Source organism: Callospermophilus lateralis, unplaced genomic scaffold, assembly GCF_048772815.1.
Source record: "Callospermophilus lateralis isolate mCalLat2 unplaced genomic scaffold, mCalLat2.hap1 Scaffold_1246, whole genome shotgun sequence".
Taxonomy (NCBI): Eukaryota; Metazoa; Chordata; class Mammalia; order Rodentia; family Sciuridae; genus Callospermophilus; species Callospermophilus lateralis.
This window is the reverse complement of record NW_027512429.1, coordinates 94013-113942: the sequence shown is the minus strand read 5'-3', so window position 1 is coordinate 113942 and position 19930 is coordinate 94013. Positions and strand designations below refer to the sequence as shown.

Sequence of the window (19930 nt, the reverse complement as noted above, 5' to 3'; positions counted from 1 at the left end):
ATGTGGTGCTGAGGATTGAACCCAGTGCCTCACACGCGCTAGGCAAGAGCTCTATGGCTGAGCCACAACCCCAGCCCCTTGGTGTACATTTTTGACTGTTCAGCAGGCACCTACTCAGCTTCTGGGGATGAACACAAGGTATCACAGTCGAGTAATCAGTGTGGTCTCTCCTGGCCTTCCTTAGAGATCACTGCTAACCTCACCGTGCACTATGTAATGTGCATATTACTCCTGTGACTTCAGCAGATGTGTCTTAAGATCTCTGCGCTCTTCCCTAAGACTCCTGATACAGGTCTTGCATTCAGAATCACAGTGCTGATGGGGTTGCTTAGGATTCTGCCTCCAGGAATGATGACTTTGAACCCAGGCACAGAGCCTCCCATTCCTCAGGGGAAGTCTACCAGGAAAAGGGGGCAGCCCATGAAGCAGACACACCTTCTGCAGGAACTGCCAGAGCACGGGCACCATCTCTTTTCCGTTTTTCTGCTCTACAACGTGCTGGAGGTACTCGACTGTGATCTTCTTCCTGCAGCTCCAAATCTTTGAGCAATGAGCCACACTTTTCTGGGGCAGCTGGGGCAAGAAGCTTGCTGGGTCACCATATATGATTTTGGCCACAGGGCTAGAGCTGATGCGCTCATCCTGGCTGATGAGTGCGCCCACAGTCAGCAGGGTCTTATCTAGATGCTGGATAAAGAAATGACACAGCATTCTGCAAGTGAGTCATTGTCACAGACAACCAGGCAGCTCTTGGACCCACAGGAGCTCCTTAGGAATCTGCCTGCACAACCCGGATACTTGCTTTTGCCATCTTTCACTGATTGGGGAGTTCCTTGTTCATAGGGCTTTTGCCTCTACAAACAGAGTGAGACTCGGGGCCTTTATTTCACTGCCCTTTTGCTTCCTGACTTCCCTGACCTGCTGTGGATAGTCAGCTCTGTGATGTTCTCAGCAGAGCAGTCATGAATCCAGAGAGATTGTCGATGCATTTCCGGAGGGTCTCTGCCTCTTACTTTCACATCCTGCTAAAAAAGCAGTGGAGCAGGCTGCCATCTGCCCTATGGGAACTCCTGATAATCCTTGGCCTTACTTAAGACTAGTGCAGGAGGGGGATAGCAGAAGGAGGGGTTTCTCCAGGTAAGGCCTCTAACAGCCCTCCTGAGGATAGTGGGCCAACAGTGCTCACAGATGAATGGGACCCCCTCCTGGACAGAGGGCTAAGGAGTGGTCACCACTCACCACTTACCTCCAGTTCAGGTAGAAGAAGAGCTTCGACATGTTTTTCCCAATTGTTTCTATGTCCTTTTTTTGACAATTTTGCATCAAAATTTAAATGTCCTACAAAGAAAATCAAAATGTGTCTGTTACCCAACAAACAAAAAGCAGCACTCTCTATACAGTAAACACTGAATAATGTTAATAGAGATCGTCCTCCTTTTGGGGTGATAACTTCCTAAGTTCACCAGGTACTGTCAACACCAGCCTCCAGGCCTTGTGAAGACACTTTAGTCTCTGATAACCCTCCAGCCCACAGCTGTGGCCTTGAAAGTATTTTAAACAAATGGCTAAGGACAGGACGTGAATCAAAAGCCTAGGGGCACAGCAATGCTGACAGCTACCCAGAGCCACCTCACTGCTGCCCCCAGGCCTGTAGGCAAAGGTGGTCCTGGGGAGCTGGCATCTGGTTAGGGCTCCTGAGTCCATGTGTGGTGGAAGCCACACCAGAACAAGAGGTGCTCGGCAAAATCAGTGTTGCTAAGATGGGAAGGACATGCTAATGCTGGTTTCTGATGAAGACACCCTGAAGTGGAACAGATTCTCCGGTGGTGGTAACAGACATTTTATTGCTACTGTTATTATCTGTATGCTTTTAAATAACATTGTTCTACAATGGTACAATGATTGTTTTAAAAGACTTTTGCAAGTAAGCAAGAAGAAACTGAAATCCCTCCTAATGCCACTCAGATAACCACTTACAGATTCCCCTCACAGACCTTTGCTTTTGGCCTGGATTTAAATGTTTAGAGTAGAAGAGTTAGCTTGGCAGACAGTGTTTTGTAGCTTCCTTTGTTTATGTAACAAATTGTGTACATGTACATATTAGGTCAGGGTACAAGTGTGACATCTCTGGAAAGCAGAAGTGGGACATGTCACCTGCTGGGGTGCCACGTGCTCCCAGGGCACAGGTTAATGGTGCATGCACAAGCACCAGGTATCAGTGCTGCAGGCCCAAGCCAGGCAGGTGGTGTGTGGAGGAGCGCAGCAGCCCCTCCAGCCCCCGCAAGGAGAGCAGAGTGCTTGCTCCCACTCCTATCATGCCATTCACCAGGAGCTGAGGGAGCCTGGCCTCTTGGCAGTTATGCCCAGCCCACATCCCTTGCTTACTCCAGTCAGGGAGTGGGTGCTGCTCTTTGAGAAGGCAGCACAGCATGAGGTGGACCACATGGGTGGTCTCGTCGGCACCCTTCCCCAGCATCTTTGTCAACTGCTCCAAGTCTCTCCGGATGTGCTGCTGCAGGAATCCTTTTGGGTCACTCACTGGAGGCTTGATGATATTTATCACAGCCTGTGAGGGCAACGAGACAAGACGTGTAGTGAGATCAATGTGTAGAGGACACAGTGAGAAGCCAAGGGAGCGAAGCACCAGCACTGGGGAGAGGGTGGTTTCTAGGTGAGGTCAGGGTGCTCTCAGCATGACGCAGGCAGCAGAGGAAGGGAGGGAGGTGAGTAGAGCCAGAGATTGCTGGCTCTGATGTCATCCTGGAGCAGCAGGGAATGCTTCCCTGCACCTCCTGCAGCCACCACAAGGGTGTAGGTGACAGGGTCCCACCACCTCCCCATGCCCAGGTGTGGGCATGGACAGAGTTATATACTCTGAGTAGTCTATATGATCTGATTGTTGCATTGTATACACATGCTAAGATGTCACACTGTAACAAACGTGTAATTGTTTTGTGTCAGTTAAAACAGATTTTAAAAATTAAAAAAATGAGGAGGATTTTCCATAATCTGAGGAGTAGTTCCCCATTGCTTCATATGCCCCAGAGGGAAAAGTAGGATCTATAACTTTTGCATTACCCTGTGGACTAGGTAAAATCCCTAGGTGGCTAGGACTTTGTAGACAAAAGGACTGGATGCAAACACAGCAGGTTCTTCCTATATCAACATAAGAGAGTCTAGCGGTAGCATCTTATACCTCGGGATTTTGAGTGGCTCCCAAAAGCATAGCCAGATGAGTGAGTAGGCGCATGAGAATGAAGATGACTGGGGACAGGTCTCGGTCAGACACTACTATGACATCTCTGGGTTGCGGGTGGCCCAGCACATGGCCAGTCTTGGTTCTGTCTGTGCTGTCTCTGGAAAGGATGAGAGGAAACAGGGTGAAGACTAGAGATATCTGTTTCTCCTCAGCTCCAGGGGCCTCACATGTTAATGACTAGGTTCCCAGTTTGGTTTTCTTTTCTTGTTTTTTTTTTTTTGGTTTTGGTAATGGTAATGGGGATTGAACCCAGGGGCTCAACCATTGAGCCACATTCCCAGCCCCCACTTTTTGGGGGGCACTAGACCACTGAGCCACATTCCCAGCCCTATTTGGTATTTTATTTAGACAGACAGGGTTGCTTAGTGCCTTGCTTTTGCTGAGGCTGGCTTTGAACTCACAATCCTCCTGTCTCAGCCTCCCGAGTTACTGGGATGATAGGTGTGCATCACCACACCCAGCTAGGTTTCAAGCTTTGAAGAAAACACTAAAAGAACCAATTATTCCAAGCCTAGACCACCTGCCTCCACATCTTTCTCTCTTTAGACCCACCCAGCTGGATGGGCAAACTCTGCAACTTTCCCAATGTTAAATGGCTGCACGATGTGGCCATTAGGGCAGGGTGTCAGGATGGAGACCAACACCTTCCTCATGACAGCAAGTTTGGGGCATTTTTGCATCCATGTGAGGATTGTCTATGTAATTCTCAATTTTCCCAAATCAAAAACTGGGATATACAGACTGGAAAAAGTTTTCAAGATTCAAGGACATTGATAATTTAAGAAGATAAGTCTAGACTATTTTAAGCTTTGTAACAGAAAAGCCAGATAAATGGTGAGGTAGAAGGTCCTGCATGTCATCTTAAGGGAGCTCTGACAGCCACACTCATCTCAGGATCAAGCATGGGACTGTGAGATCAGATTTTTATTTTTATTTATTGTTTTCAGTTCTGGGAATTGAGTGGGGGCTTCACATGTGCTAAGAAAGTACCCTACTTTTGAGCTACACCCCAAGTCCTTTCTATTTTTATTTTAAGACAGGGTCTCACAAAGTTTTCTGAGCTGGCTTCAAACTTTCAATCCTCCTGTCTCAGCCTCCTGAGTAGCTGGGATTACAGGTGTGCACCAATATTCCTGGCTGAAGGTCAGATTTTTATCTAGTTTCTGAATCTGGTATAGTTAGCCTTATGTATCTGCAGTTCTGCGCCTGTGAAGTCAACCAACTGTGAATCAAAAATATTCAGAAAGAACTGTGTACTGAAGAGTAGCTTTTTTTCTTGTCACTATTTCCTAAAAATATGATAAATGGGTATTTACATAGCATTCAATTTACATAAAGTATAATAAGAAACCTAGAGATGATTTTTTAAAAGTCTATGGGAGGGCTGGGGATGTGGCTCAAGCGGTAGTGTGCTCGCCTGGCATGCATGCGGCGCTGGGTTCGATCCTCAACACCACATACAAATAAAGATGTTTTGTCCACAGAAAACTAAAAAATAAATATTAAAACATTCTCTCTCTCTCTCTCTCTCTCTCCCCGCCCCCCCCCCTTCTCTCTGTCTCTCTCTTTAAAAAAAAAGTCTATGGGAGGCCAAGTACAGTGGTGCACACCTGTAATTCCAGTGCCTTGGGAGGCTGAGGTAGGAGGTTCACAAGTTCAAACCCAGCCTCAGCATCTTAGTGAGACTCTATGCAACTTAGCAAGACCCTGTCTTTAAATAAAATATAAAAAGGGCTGGTGTTGTGGCTCAGTGCTTAAGAACCTTAGGCTCAATCCCCAGTACCATTAAAAAAAAAAAAAATGGTTTACAGGAGGATATTTGTAGGCCACAAGCAAATACTGTGCCATGACATATAAAGGAACTGAACATCTGGACCTGAGTATCTATGGAAGAAAATGTCCTGGAAACAAGTCTCCATAGATATGGAGGAATGGCTGTAGTTAATATGACTGATTACAGGGCTCAAGCTGGAGCTCAGTGGCCGAGTGCTTGCCTAGCACATGTAAGGCACTAGGTTCAATCCTTAGTACCGCATAAAAATAAATAAAATAGTACATGTATGAAGACACGAAGGATGGGGCTCTACTTTGTGTACAGCCAGAGATATGAAAAATTGTGCTCTATATGTGAAAAAAAGAAAAAATAAAATAAAGACACTCTATTCATCTACAACTAAAAAAGTTTCTAAAAAACACTGATTACATGTGTCTTTCACTTTTCTCAAATTAAAAAAAACAAAACAGGGAAGGGGTGCAACTCAATGGCAGAGCTCTTGCCTAGGATATGTGAGGCCTCGGGTTCCATCCCCAGTACCACAAAAATAAAACAAAGCAAAAAAACCAAAAAGCTTCAGCACTACATGACTACAGATGTGCTTGATGTGGATCCCCAACATGACACAGTCCAGATGTAGAACAGTGGTGTTAGTGATCCTATAATTCATATGATTCATCTGCTGGAATGGACTGCCCAGCGCCTCAGGCTCCAAGGGACGGAAGCTGAGTCCACATACCTGATACTTTGGAAGCCAGCATGAGGTCTATGGTTGATACCTCCTATTTTAGCACCACAATCAACACAGAAGCTCTGCTCCATCAGCTTGCCACACTGGGATAGGGAGGACACACAGTCAGCACTGCATCCAGCATTGGTACATGTGCAGAAGCCACCCTGCATAGGAGGTGGTGTGTGCCACAGACTGCATCTGGTGCATGTGTGTGTTAGGGAGGAGAAGGAGCCCTGGGGAGAGGGTGGGCACTTAACCACATATACTGTTCATGGGCAAATGTGGCTTCACTTTCCAAAAATAAAGTTTTTTACTCCCAAGTAGAGTGACTAGTGTGTATAGCCCCATCTTCCTTTCTCCTATTCACCGCCTTCTCCATCCCTGTGTCTAGCATGCCAGCCTCTAGAGCATCGTTATCTAACACCAGGAATGATGGTGTTAATAACTTCTAAGCAGACCTCCTCACATCCACTGGACAAAACCAAAAAAACCCAACCATAAGATTTGCCACCACTAATGGGCCCAGGTTTCCAAGTTAAATGGCACCCCACTACATGCTATGAATCACAGCCACAGCAGGCCCCTCCAGCTGCAGTGCTCAGACCACAGAACTCAGTGATAAGAGGGGCCCTGGAATCTCTTCTTATTTCACTCCTCAGACAAGGAAGCAAGTGGGAGTCAGGAAGGGAAGTCACATCAAGGAGCATCCTGTTCACTTTAGGGAGCAGCACACATAAGCCTAGTCCAGCAGCAGCATGTTGCTCAGCAAGTGCAGATAGAGCAGCCCGGGAGATGCCCTGGAGTCCCAGATGAGCAGCATGTGCTTGTCTCCCAGGGCTCATCACCCATAAGTCTTTCCTGTCCTCTCCTGTCCTTTGGTCTCTAGCCCACATTCCTCTCTGACTAGTGAACCAGCTGAGGATCTATGTGGCTGAGCCCTGCTGCAGGGCCAGGGAGGGAGGTAGGGCTCCCAGCCAGCAGCACCATGGCATCCCAGGAGACTTGGGCAGTGCCTGCAGACATTCTTGGGCATCACACTGGGCTAGGGGGTGCTGCTACACCCAGTGAGCTGAGGCTAGGCGTGCTGCTAAATATCCTACAATGCACAGACAGATCTGCAGGAAAGAATCATGTTCACAGTGCCATTTAGACACTCAGTTGGAACACCCTGAGTAGCCCTCAGAATACACCTATGTCTCCCTCATTCCCTAGGCCCTCCTTCCCCTCCCAGATGGGAAATGCACATTTTGAGCCTCCCCCAAACACCATGGCTCACCTCTCCTACAGAACATGGATGACCATAGGGACAAGCTGTTCAAAGAACAATAGGACACATGTTAGCTAGTGAGTCTCCACCAAATGACCTCTGTGGGAAGGGGAAGTTGCTGCCCTCCTCTCTAGCCCTGACCAACAGGACACACAGCCCATGTCCTCATGATCTCACCAGAAGCCTTGAGCCATGCCATCAGCTAAGTTTACTTGACATGTCAAGTAAACTGGAGCTCAGTGAACACATGTCATCAGTGAAAAATGTCTGCATTTAGCTTTCAGAGAGAGGTTAGATTCCATACACACACCAGGGGTAACTTAGTGGCAGGGGGGATAGTGTTTTATACTTTTATATTCTCTTGGATTTTTCCTTTTATGGCAAGAGAATGACTTTGAACAACTTAAAAAATAGTTTTAGAAGGTTATTTACTCAAGGCAACAGCATAACTCACATAAAGTCAGAGGTTATATGGCTGTCTCCCAGGTCCAGACTACAGGAAGCTCTCTCTGGGTCAAAAACCCCTGGATTGTGACTAGCCTTTGAATGAGCCTCAATATGGTCCCCAGGTCCCCCTTATTCTAAATGGCATGTTCTGCCGAGCAACAGTGCATTCCAAAGGGTCTTGTCCCATGACTATGCAGGGAAATGATTTGGTCATCTAGCCAGCCAAGTCTGTGGCCTTTGAACCACCAGGAGGAGGCAGGTGACATGGGCCTTCAGCAGAACCTTGTGAAGCCAAGTACAACCTCATGTCTGGCATGGCCGCAGGCTGACCTTCCAAGCTGAGAGGAGTGAGACCCTTCCTCTTAGACCGATACACACTATACCAGTGGACGCCTTCCAGACCCTCCCACTTCTGGGCTTGAGCCAGCAGGTCTTCAGGCATCATTGGAAGAAAAGCATTCTGAAAGACCAAGAGCAGAAGTGGCCCTGCTGAGTGAGCCTGTGGGCTGCAGCTGCAACCCAGCAAGAGGGACAGAGTGAGAAAGTTTCTTCTCAGCTCGAGAGCTGTTCACAGAGGATGAACAACAGCTCTGTGTGAAACAGCAAAGGGTAGGGCATGTTTTCACCAGCACTGTGCTGAGGATCAAGTGGGGCAACAGGGCAGAGAATCTAGAAGATGGACAAGTCGGAGAGTTCCCACAGCCACAGGCCAGGTCTCAACATGAAAAACCCTGAAGTTTCACTGTGAAACCAAAGTCATCATCATGCAGCTTACCGCCATGCTGGCTGGGGAGAAGGCCAAGTTCCTCAGGGGCACCAAGACTTTGCTCTGTCCACACAGAAGGACAGCCGCAGTGTGAACAGCCATTTCTGTCACTGTTCCTTCAAGACTGTCAGCACCAGGGCCCGCGCTCAGCAAGGGCAGAGTGTTGGCCACGAGGGATGCTGCGAAAGGCCTAACCCCCGGAGGAGACAGGATCTTGCTGTCCTCAATGAACCTGCTCACAGCCTCGCATTGCTGGCATGAAAGATGTTTTTCATGTTAGGATATGTCAAAGAAGAATACTGTGTGAACTTAGGGTTTTCTCTTTGAAAGTCACATATTTCAATACTGAGTGCACATCAAATATCAAGGTAAATATATTTAAAGGATTACTAATGGAGGAGAAATTCTTCAGGAAAGAGAATTTTCATATAAAAACACAGCAACCTCATTCCTGAGTGCAGATCTCAACACTCTGTTTTGATAAACATTAGGTAATGTTCCTGAGACTGTAAGATTTAGGGTTAACAGAAAATAGTTCTTCCACGTAACAAGGGTACACCCTCTTTTATCCTGATAGGAAATAAAAGTTTATGACTTCTACTGTGCTCAGAAAGTCCCTCCTAATCATGAGACTGAACTCAAGCCCCAATGTGTCACTCACCTCTGGCTTAGGATGGAGGTTCAAGTTGTGGGAGCAGTGGAGAGCAGCCACTTCTCGGAACAGCGCCAGCAGCAGGTAGACGGCCTGTTGAGCTCCGGGGCTCCTGCAGGCCTGCGGGTGGAGCGTGGAGCGAGCACTCAGAAGCTACACAGCGCTACCTGGAGCAACCTTCCATGGGCCACGCACCATGGCCCTCCACGCACATGACTGTGGCTATGAGTTCATGAGACATGCTCAGGTTAACCTCAGTGTACAAGGGCCAGGCAGTCATGATGGAGAAACAGAAGTCAGCACCTGTTCTCCTCCAACAACTTCACTGGTCTTGGAAATGTTTCCTGAGAAGTTTTTCTATTTCCTCTTTCCAGCATAAGGCCCAGATAAACTGGGACTCAAAAAGGAAGCAAGACCAGAGCAATTTAAAGATTAGAATCCTGGGGCTGGGGTTGTAGCTCAGTGTTAGAGCTCTTGCCTAGCACGTGTGAGGCACTGGGTTTGATCCTTAGGACTGCATAAAAAGTAAATAAATAAATAAAATAAAGGTATTGTGTCCATCTACAGCTAAAAATATTTTTAAAAGATTAGAATCCTAAATCCCTGTATCAACATCAAAATAGACACATAAGCATATATGTGGATTGTGAATCCATACAGCTATGGATTTTGCTAATTGTCCTGACATCTTTCACTTACCAGTGAGACCATGGGCATCTGCCTCCTGGCATATAGTGTCACTCTAGAAGCTGTTCAGAGGCCCTCTCCACCACATCTGCATCCTTTGACATAACCAAGGTCAGGGGGGCGACCTGCACCAGGGAGAATCTTTGAGCCCATCCTACCATAAGAGCAGCCTCGAGGCCGGAGACCTTGCACTCGAGCATGGCTTTGCCCACTGCGTCACGAAGTGCCTTGTACTTGTCCCCATGCACCAGGTATTGGTCCATCTGGCCCGTGTGGTCTTTCTGCAGCTCAAAAGAAAAGGGTTAGATGGTGGAGTGGGTTGAGGTGTTCTGCAAGGCCCATCTCCATAGGCTAAGAAAGACAGCAGACACCACTGGAGGCTGGAGGTAGCTCAGCTGGGACTCCCTGTAGGGTCCAGGCATGACAGTCCTGGGAGTCTTCAGGAGCATGGCTTCCACAGGGTCGGAGAGCCCAGGGAGGAGGGAGGCTGACCCTGGAGCTTCTTGCTTTCTCTACACATGGCACCACCCCAAACGAGGTGACAAACAACATGTCATCTTTGAGTCCCAGTTGGTCATATTAAAGATGCCAAGAGCTGCAATGCCATATTTTTTAACCCTAGGACAGTAAGAATTTTCAAATTTTTGAGCACTGGGAACAGAGAAGCCTGAAAGCCAAACTCATTACACTTGTCTCTCAATTCTACCCACCTCTGCCTGGCACAGAGCACAAGACACAGCCTGCAAGAGGTCACCTTTTAATTTACTGGAAGCAAATATTTAAAAAAAAAAATACTCTTTCACTTTCCCTGAAGTGAAGCCCAGATAAACAATGAACCAGAAACACACACAAGTGTGCACACACATGTATCCATGCCTACCTTTACCCTATAGCAAGTGGCCTAAGCCCACCCTGAAGCAGAGACCAAGGACCAGATGCCTGCCTGTGTCCTGCCTGTTGTAAGGGCTGGGAGGGTGAGGAGTGGTGCCCATAGCTTGCCCACTCTGCCAGGGACCTGAATCTCACCTGCTGTGCAATGACTCCCTTGGGAAACACCCACTGGCACCGATGGCCCTCCCTGGAGAGGCTTTTCACAAATTCCATCCCACGCAGGCTCGTCCGGACCAGGTACATGTGGTGCCAGTCCTTCCCTGCCTGGGTGCAGAACTGCTGGACATGGCGCAGGTAGCACTGCTGTTCCTCAGCCAGCTCTGAGAGTGCAAGGAGAAAGCTGGTTAGCGACTAGGGACTGAGGGCCTGCTTCTGGGGAACTCAGTAAAAAACACCCAGAAGAGGGGACCATGGTAAGGTCCAGCAAGACCCTAAGGACAGTTCCTGTCCTTCTGAAACTGTAGCTAACTTCTCCAAGGTAGAAAAGACCTGCCTGATCCCTCCTGAAACTCCAAGAGGAGGTCAGAAGCTCTGTCAAGACACAGGCGAGTCCTGGCCAGCTCCTGCAGGTACTCTACAGATGCCGCAGTGGCAGGTCCTTGGCCTTGTCTCCCTGAGGAGCAGGTCTGTAGGAAATGGCCTTCCTCCCTCAGGCAGTCGAGTTCACTCCTTGTGGAGTAAGCACTGGTCTTCTCCTGAATTGAATCTTGAGGAACAGAAAACAAGAAAGAAAAGGATATTATACTTTATAACAGGCAACTCCCCAATCTTCTAAAATTGCCAGTGAGAATTCAAGGGAAAATAAAAATCATTATTATAGGTCTGAGTATAAATTTTTGGTTCATAGAAAACAATTGAAAAAGCAAACCTATGAGAAAAAAATGTGTATAATCTTGAAATTTGGAAATAAAAATATGAAGACATTAAAAAGGATTCATGATCTCGCCAGCTGGGGATGACCATTGCTAACCCTGATGTATAAGCCTCCAGGCTGTGGAGTCTTCGCTTTGCACTACACGCATGCGACTGACAATGTAGTCACATACTGCTTAAAAACAGGGACACCTGCAAGAATGCATCCTTAGGGACTTTCAATGTTGTGTAAACATCAGACAGTTTCAGATACTAGGTAAGGATCTCACGAGACCACCATCACACATGCAGTGAAGGAAACATCACCAAGTGGCTCCTGACTGTGTGTGTGACATCTAAGAGCAGGGCTACGTCTTTGAAACATCTTTCTTTTTCCACACGGAAAAGAAACATCTGTTAATTATACTGAATAAAGCTGCATTCTGTCAGTTTTCAGAAACTCTGCCACTGCCTAAACCATATGGTTCAGATGGTTTTAAGAGGCAGCCGGCTTACTTCTAGGCAGTTGATGAAGAGCATGTAGAGTTCGGTCTTATCTTCAGTGATGAACGCTTTTTTCTCTAACAGGGACAAATAGGCTTGGATGTAATCCTTCACTGCTTGGAAGCTGTGAAAAGAGAAATATTATTCCTGGTGATGTCAGGATCACCCTACACAAAAGCGCATCTATTAATCTATTATCCATCTATTTCTCTGTGTGAGTATAAAGGTATAATACATACATATGCAGGTATATAGGTTTAACAGCTTTTTATTTAAAATGCTTGCACACTCTTGGAGGAATATGAAATTCCATATTGCAGTTCAGCTGTTCTCAAACATTTTGGTTTAGGGCTCTTTTACAGGCTTAAATTTTATTGAAAACTGCAAGAAACTTTTTGTTCATGTGGGTCAAATCTATCAATGTTTATGGTATTAGAAATTAAAACTAAAAAGTTTCAAGAATATTTATCAATTCATTTAAGATAAAAAGAATAAACCCACATGTGTTAATGATGTTAAGAAGTGTGGCTTTTTTATAGTCCTATAATTCTTGGAAGCCTTGTTTAACAGAAGTCAGCTGACTTCCTACATCTGCTTCTGATGCTACATTGAAGCGTATAAAGAAAATCTGGCCTCACACATGATATAGTTGGAAAAGGAAGAATTTTTAATAGTCCTAATATATATTTGGGGTTATTCTTTCTCAATACTGTACCAACACTTGAAAAGTGATCATTTCTGAAGGGTGGTTATGGGACTTGATACCATGTCAGTTATTTTCATCATCAACTATATTACCATCCCGTAGACTACTCTGTTATGAATTTTTCCCAGTGCTATGGATTGAACCAAGGGCCTCACTGTGTGCTAGTCAAAAGCTCTACCACTGAGCTGCATATCCAGCCACTACATCATTTTTTGATTCTGTGACATCAGGCATTGGTCATTTGGAAAAGCTTTGATTTGCTGAGTAAAGCATATCTTGAGATGTTGGCATCTTTTTAGTCTACAACCTGTTGTTGTAGATACCTACCTACATTCATCAACATCACCAGAGATCTGTGGTCTGGTGGTCACTGGTTCAGGCAAAACGGCAAGGCCTGAGAAAAGCAGCCAATTCTTATCTGGAGACATTTAGGAGTGGAATTCTTTGAGATAACCACTGTCCTCTGGTATGCAATGTTTTGGATCTATTTCCTGCTTCTACACAACATTAAAAATCACGGCCTCAGGCTGAGGTTTTAGCTCAGTGGTGGAGCACTTTCTCCTCAGGTTTGAGGCACTGGGTTCCATCTTCAGCACCACATAAAAATAAACAAACAAAATAAAGATATGCATTCAACCATAACTAAGAAATATTTTTAAAAAATCGAAACCTCAGGGGTTGAGATTTAGTAAGGCTCATATGTGAAACTGGCATTTGAAAAACTACATATACACAGTGGAGAAGATGACCATGACTATGGTTGCAATTTCCTTCATGCAAAGAAGCTTTGGCAAAGTTACTGCAAATATGGACATGTTGAATAGGCAAATTACTGTCTCAGGATTATTTTTTAAAACTTTGAGGTCTGGGACCCCCTCCCCACCAAAGGGTCTCTGCCAGCACGCTGAGAATTGAAGCTCAATGAACACACAGGATCAGCCAGAGAACACCATGTGTGAACATCACTGACCGCGTGTCTAACTGAGAAAACACATAGTCCACGTGCTGTGGAATCTTGACCTGGAGGACACCGAGGGTAAGGTACAGTCTGAGTTACCACCCTGCAAATCACACCCTGGGGTGGCCATGAAGTGAGGGTCAGAACCACCATTCCTAATGCATGGGTTCTGCATGTTTCACCACACCAAGGGTCCTTCCCAGAACTCTGTCTTTTACTTTTACCAGACCCTGGCAATGCCCAACTCACATGCACACAGGGTTCAGGGTCTAAACATAATCAACAGAGACCAGGTTTCCTCACACTGAAGAAACTTTCCCAGATCATGAGCTAGGATATTTGGCAGCACAAAGACCAAGCACAGTCCAGCCCAGAGAAGCTGAGGCCTCAGACAAGTGTGCCTTCAGGGAGCCGCTCCCACCTGTACTTCAGGAGCAGCTTCAGCACCACAGGAGTCTTATCCACAGCATCATCAAATGGCGAGAGAGACTTGGTGTGTTCCCAGTATCCTTAGCCAGAAAGAAAAAGGTGCTACTGCTCATATCATGGCACAAAACAGAGAGGAACTGAATCAAGGTTTGAAGGAAAAAAGTTACTCACGTTGGGGAGTATGCCTCAAAAGCTCCTTCCGCACAAAGAGTAGAGACAGCAGCTCATCAATCACACTCTTCTGAGGAGGGGTACTGTCTTTGAAGCACTTGGTAGAAACCAGATCCATGAAGAAACTGTTGCACATCTGCCGGAACTGGGCGTGTTTCCCAATGGCCACCCTGAGGAAACAGTGAAAACCCCAGTCAGAGGATTCAGAGAGTGTTCCCAAATCCCTGCATGCAGAATGATTTGAGATTCAGACAGCAAATCATTTTACATCAACAGATGCAAGTGTCTACTTCTGTTGATATAGCTTGTCTTCAAAACTGCAGATAGTTTCTACACACGTCTCTTTCAGGAACGCCTCCATCACAGAACCAGACAAAGCCTGTCCCAGAACCCCTTTACTGGGAGGAAAGAGAAGGCAAAGCAACCAGTGATGGAGCACGACCACGGTCTGAAGCCCACAGCACCACAGCTCCCTTCTCGCACCTCCCAAACACTGGGCAAGAGCAGGTGTGTGGCTTGATGGTAGAGGGCTTGCTTGCCTAGCCTGCACAAGGCCTGGAGTCCACCCCTGTACACACCACTCAGATGAAAAGGAGGACAGAAAAGCTGTATCTAAGTTTCTCGGGTCTCTTTCAAGGGCTTCATTTATTAGTTTCTGAATTTTGCTGTCTCAAAATGTTGCGGGACATGTGTGTCTTGGGGAGAGGAATTCTGAGGTACCCAAATGGGAGTCTCACTTCAGAGAGTTCTCTGAAGCCAGGCTTTTATCAGATGGAGGTTAATAGAAATTGAATTTCTGAATATTATATTTGAGAAAAAAGGACAGAAAAAAGAGGAAGACTTTTAAAGAGAAAAGTGTTTTACCTGTGCTTTTGGGAAACTGTCATAGAGAACTCCTCTGGCAGGACAGTTAAACAGTAGGGGCAGGTCATTTGCCTGGAGACGAACCAGATCTTGATGCAAGGCAAGCAGTACACATGGCCACAGGGCAGACACACAGGATCTTGAGCATCTCCCAGGCAAATGAGGCATGGCTGCACTCCAAACCTGAAATCCAAGCAGGTGATGGGCTCCAAGGCAGATGCCAGCACCCCAGGCGCAGCAATCCCTCTCGCCTGGAGCCCAGACCCTCTCTCACCTGGCCAGGCTCTTGCTGGCTTGCTCCTTGCACTCACAGAGAATGGTCATCACAGCCACAAAGGGCCTGTGGGTCTTGAGGTCAGAGTTCTCTTGAACACACTGGAGGAGAAAGGCCTGGTGAGGGGTGGCACCCATTGAGGAGGGGCAGGGGTCAGCTGTGCCTTGGGGCAGCCCAAGGCGTCAGGGATTCTTAGCAGTTTCCCATCCTTTTATCTTTTTGTGGCTCTGCTGCTTTTAAAAGAGAATAACCAAATTCCCAGTGTCTAAATTTTCCCTCTTCCTTCCTTTTCTTTTCAGGTCTGCCCCTTCCCTTCTCTTGATTAATTTCAAACTTTAAATGATAATAATGTAATGACCATTGCTACACACCATTAAGCTCTGAGAGACCTCAGCATTTTTGTAATATTGGCTTTAGATCTTATTTTATTTATTTACTTATTTAGAGATGGGGTCTTGCTGTGTTGTCCAAGCTGCTCTCAAACTCCTGGACTTAAGCCATCTTCCTGCCTCAGCCTCCTGAGGAGCTGGGCTACAGGTATGTACTGCCACCCCTGGTTATATCATATTTTAAAGTAACAACACATAGATCAGTTGTGGCAGCACAGGCAGCCCTTTCTAAATAAGTGTCCCCCCTCCGCTCCCAGGTAACCACATTCCTAAGTTTCTCTGAGGTCTTGTGTGCCTGTGTAAACATCCTGCCATTGTCCTGTGCCATTCTGCCCTTTAAACCCTGTGGCCTGGGAGGCCCCACTGCAGGCCCAATTCTGTGAGTTCCTGGTTGGGAGATCAGCTTCAGATCACTGGCATTAACCACTGTATGGCAGCTCCCATGAATATTTCAGATACCTCTTTCCAGTAATGGATATTTAGTGTGTAATTGGGTTTTCACGATTCTAAAGAGTGCTGTACTAACAGTCTAGTGTATGTCTACTTCAGTAAAAACAAGAAGTTGGGCTGGGAAGCAGCTGGGTGGTGCAGCCCTTTCCTGGCATGAATGAGGCCCAGAGTTCCACCTGAGGACCACAAAATAAATCAAAGTGTCTCCAGGACACTCATTTAGAAATGCACATCTTCAGCAATGCAGGATAGTGAATTTAATGATTTAATGGCTGTTTCTGAGAGTTTGTGGTCAGGCATGATATTGAAGCCAGAATTAGACAGGCTGATGGGTCAATTCAGAGAATGGAAGGATTGAAATGTTAATTCCTTCAGAACACTTCCTCCATCAAGATAACCTGCCCCTGCTCCAACATGTTGCTAAGGTAACCTGTCCCAGGGATTGTCCCTCCCTATAGGGAGTTTTAATTAAGCCCCCTTCCTGCCCAGATTACTCCACTTTGACCCCTCCAGCCCATCTGCTTTTCACCTTTTGGCCATCCCACCAAGCATCTTCTGGGCCTAGTCACTTACACAGGAAGGAGAGAGATAAAGGAGAAGAGAACAGGAGAACAAAGGAAGCCTAGAACATATAAAAAGGCAGAACACCCTCACTTCTTGGGATACCAGGATACCGGCTATGGCCCCCTTCTCTCTTCTGGGAGAAGTCTATGTTACCCATTTTTAAATATGCTTTATATGCTTGCCTCTGCGTGTTTCTCTAATGTTCAAACTTCACCATGTAAGGAAGCAAAACTTGTCACTGGTAACCCGTGGTATCAGTGTTAGTACTGATGTTCTATAAGGGCATTATACAAGTAAGAATAGTTCCCTATTGCTACTTTGCAGAGGGTATATTTTTTCTAAATCATACATTTTGTCAAATGCTCTCTTTACCTTTTGAAATTATTATTTAGAGTCTATTTTTTAGCTTATATAACTGATGACATCCATAGATATTTTTTAGCCATCCTTGAATTCCCAGGATTGATCAAACTTGGAAATGATGTGTGTTTATTATCCTGATAAATTTGATTTGTTAATTAACAAACCAACTCAGCAATGGATAAAGGACTTAAGACATTTCTCCAAAGATACATAAATACCTGAGAAGCACAAGAAAAGGAGCTCAGCATCACTAGCTATTATGGCAATGAATATCTAAACCCTCTGAGGGCTGGGGTAGTAGCTCAGTGGTAGAGCACTTGCCTAGAATGTGTGAGGCTCTGGGTTCTATCCAGAGCACCACAATAAAATAAAGGAATAAATAAAAGTATTCTAAAAAAGCTCTTCATTATTAAAACATTATTCTTCATTATTAAAAACAAACTTCTTCATTATTAAATTTTATTAAAATTCTTCATTTTTAAAACAAAACAAAACAAAAAACTCTGAAGTAGGCAAGGTGGCACATACTCAGCGATAAAGGAGCCTGAGGCAGGAGGATCACATGTTCAAGGCAAGTCTCAGCAATTTAGCCAAATCCTGACTCAAAATTTAAAAAGAGGCTGAGATGTAGCTCAGTGGTAGAGCACCCCTGCATTCCATCACCAGGACAAAAAAAAAAAAAGAGAGACAGAGAAATTTAATAAATTAATACTGTGAGTCCCCTTCTAGTTATACATCCAAAAGAAGTAAAAGCAGGCCTCAAATAAGTTGGTGAACACCAAAGTTCACAGCAATCACAACAGTCACAAGGCCTCTGACATTCTGGTAAAGTCTGGGTATGCCAATCTATTTCCTGTGTGCCCGCCTGCATTTCAAAGGCTGCATACCTGTCTACAATGGCCTTTCTCAGACACCCTGACAGTGGGCACTCTGGAGGTCAATGGCATTCCAACCACAGGATGAGATCACACAACAGTTACCCTAGCCCAGGTCATGGGGTGAAAGAGGTGGGAATCTGGTTGTGCTGAGTGACCATTGTTGCCAGACAGCCTGGCCACAGAGATGGTGGCTTTCTCTGAGGGGCACTGGTTGTGCTATTATTGGCTTTATCTGGTGTTGGGAGCAAAGGCTCAGTGGTTTTCTGTTCCCGTGGTCCAATGAATTGCGTGTATTTTGAAGTCCCCCACTGCAGTGGCATTCTCCTGCATCACTTTCACCCTGCTCAGGGTGGTGGTGACTTTGTCCCTGAGGGCTAGGATGCTGGCCTGCTCTAGGTCAGCTTGGAGGTGGGTGGAGCCTAACTCTTCAGCTCTTGCAAAGCATCCACAAGCAAGTTTCCTGCAAAAGTCCCGTTCTACATAGTCATTATTATCCCTAAGTGACATGCCACAATACAGCAATCAGGCAGGGCAAACTCATGAACAACACATGTCTCTGCATCCCACCAAGAGACATGCCCAGTGCTCACCTTGTCTAGTGAGAAGACGTACTTGGTCACCAGCTGACCCAGCTCAGGAATCTGGCTCCCGGTCCCCAGGAGCACGTGTTCCACAAAGAGTGCAATGGAGAAAACATGACTCCACTGGGTTCTGTCAAAAGAGGGTATTAGCCTAAGATACCATCTCACTCCAGTAAGATTGGCAGCCATTATGAAATTAAACAACAACAAGTGCTGGCGAGCATGTGGGGAAAAGGGTACTCTTGTACATTGCTGGTGGGGCTGCAAATTGGTGCGGCCAATTTGGAAAGCAGTATGGAGATTCCTGGGAAAGCTGGGAATGGAACCACCATTTGACCCAGCTATTGCCCTTCTCGGACTATTCCCTGAAGACCTTAAAAGAGCGTATTACAGGGATACTGCCACATCGATGTTCATAGCAGCACAATTTACAATAGCTAGATTGTGGAACCAACCCAGATGCCCTTCAATGGATGAATGGATTAAAAAAATGTGGCATCTATACACCATGGAGTATTACGCAGCACTAAAAAATGACAAAATCTTGGAATTTGCAGGGAAATGGATGGCACTAGAGCAGATTATGCTTAGTGAAGCTAGCCAATCCCTAAAAAACAAATACCAAATGTCATCTTTGATATAATGAGAGCAACTAAGAATAAAGCAGGGAGGAAGAGCAGGAAGAAAAGATTAACATTAAACAGAGACATGAGGTGGGAGGGAAAGGGAGAGAAAAGGGGAATTGCATGGAAACGGAGGGAGACCCTCATTGTTATACTAAATTACATATAAGAGGTTGTAAGTGGAATGGGAAAATAAACAAGGTGAGAAATGAATTACAGTAGAAGGGGTAGAGAGAGAAGATGGGAGGGGAGGGGAGGGGGGATAGTAGAGGATAGGAAAGGTAGCAGAATACAACAGTTACTATTATGGTATTATGTAAAAATGTGGATGTGTAACCCATGTGATTCTGCAATCTGTACTTGGGGTAAAAAAGGGAGTTCATAACTCACTTGAAGCTAATGGATGCTAATGTATGAAATATGATATGTCAAGAGCTTTGTAGGGTTTTGAACAACCAATAAAAAAATAAAATAAAATAAAATAAAATTAAAAAAAAGAGGGTATTAGACACTCAGCTCCAACAGAGAACTCTGAGACAGGAGGAGGGGATGAGAAGGCAGGTGTAAGGCAACACGGGAAGGCGAGCTGACAGGAGGGATTATCCACCAGCCCTGCCCTCAGCACTCCCCCAGCTCTCCATGCAGGCAGGACTTTGGGTCTCACTTTGCTATCTCAGCATGCTCAGTCACTGTGCTCACTCTCTCATAATCCTGCACACAGTGAGTTCCTCTTGACCCTCACAGCATAGCACAGGTTGGGACCCTCCCCACCCTGAAGGCCTGCCCCTCTGCTTGCTCTGCCTGCCCCTGTCCATTCTAATGGCTCCTTGCCACCACAGTGGTTCTCC

General features: G+C 46.0%; 1 protein-coding gene across 1 annotated transcript in view; it reads right to left on the bottom strand.

Moving 5' to 3' along the window:
* LOC143382683 (E3 ubiquitin-protein ligase RNF213-like) overlaps positions 1-19930 on the bottom strand; it is a 56155-nt gene that overhangs the window by 8351 nt on the left and 27874 nt on the right. Inside the window, exons 20-31 of the mRNA XM_077108061.1 lie at positions 18469-18589; positions 15235-15335; positions 14097-14266; positions 13918-14005; positions 11845-11956; positions 10612-10794; positions 9744-9866; positions 8908-9018; positions 8256-8498; positions 5773-5867; positions 3197-3356; positions 2386-2566 (exon numbers count right to left, since the gene is read on the bottom strand). Of these exons, the coding sequence (XP_076964176.1) occupies positions 2386-2566; positions 3197-3356; positions 5773-5867; positions 8256-8498; positions 8908-9018; positions 9744-9866; positions 10612-10794; positions 11845-11956; positions 13918-14005; positions 14097-14266; positions 15235-15335; positions 18469-18589 (1688 nt within the window). The remainder of the gene's footprint in view (positions 1-2385; positions 2567-3196; positions 3357-5772; positions 5868-8255; positions 8499-8907; positions 9019-9743; positions 9867-10611; positions 10795-11844; positions 11957-13917; positions 14006-14096; positions 14267-15234; positions 15336-18468; positions 18590-19930) is intronic.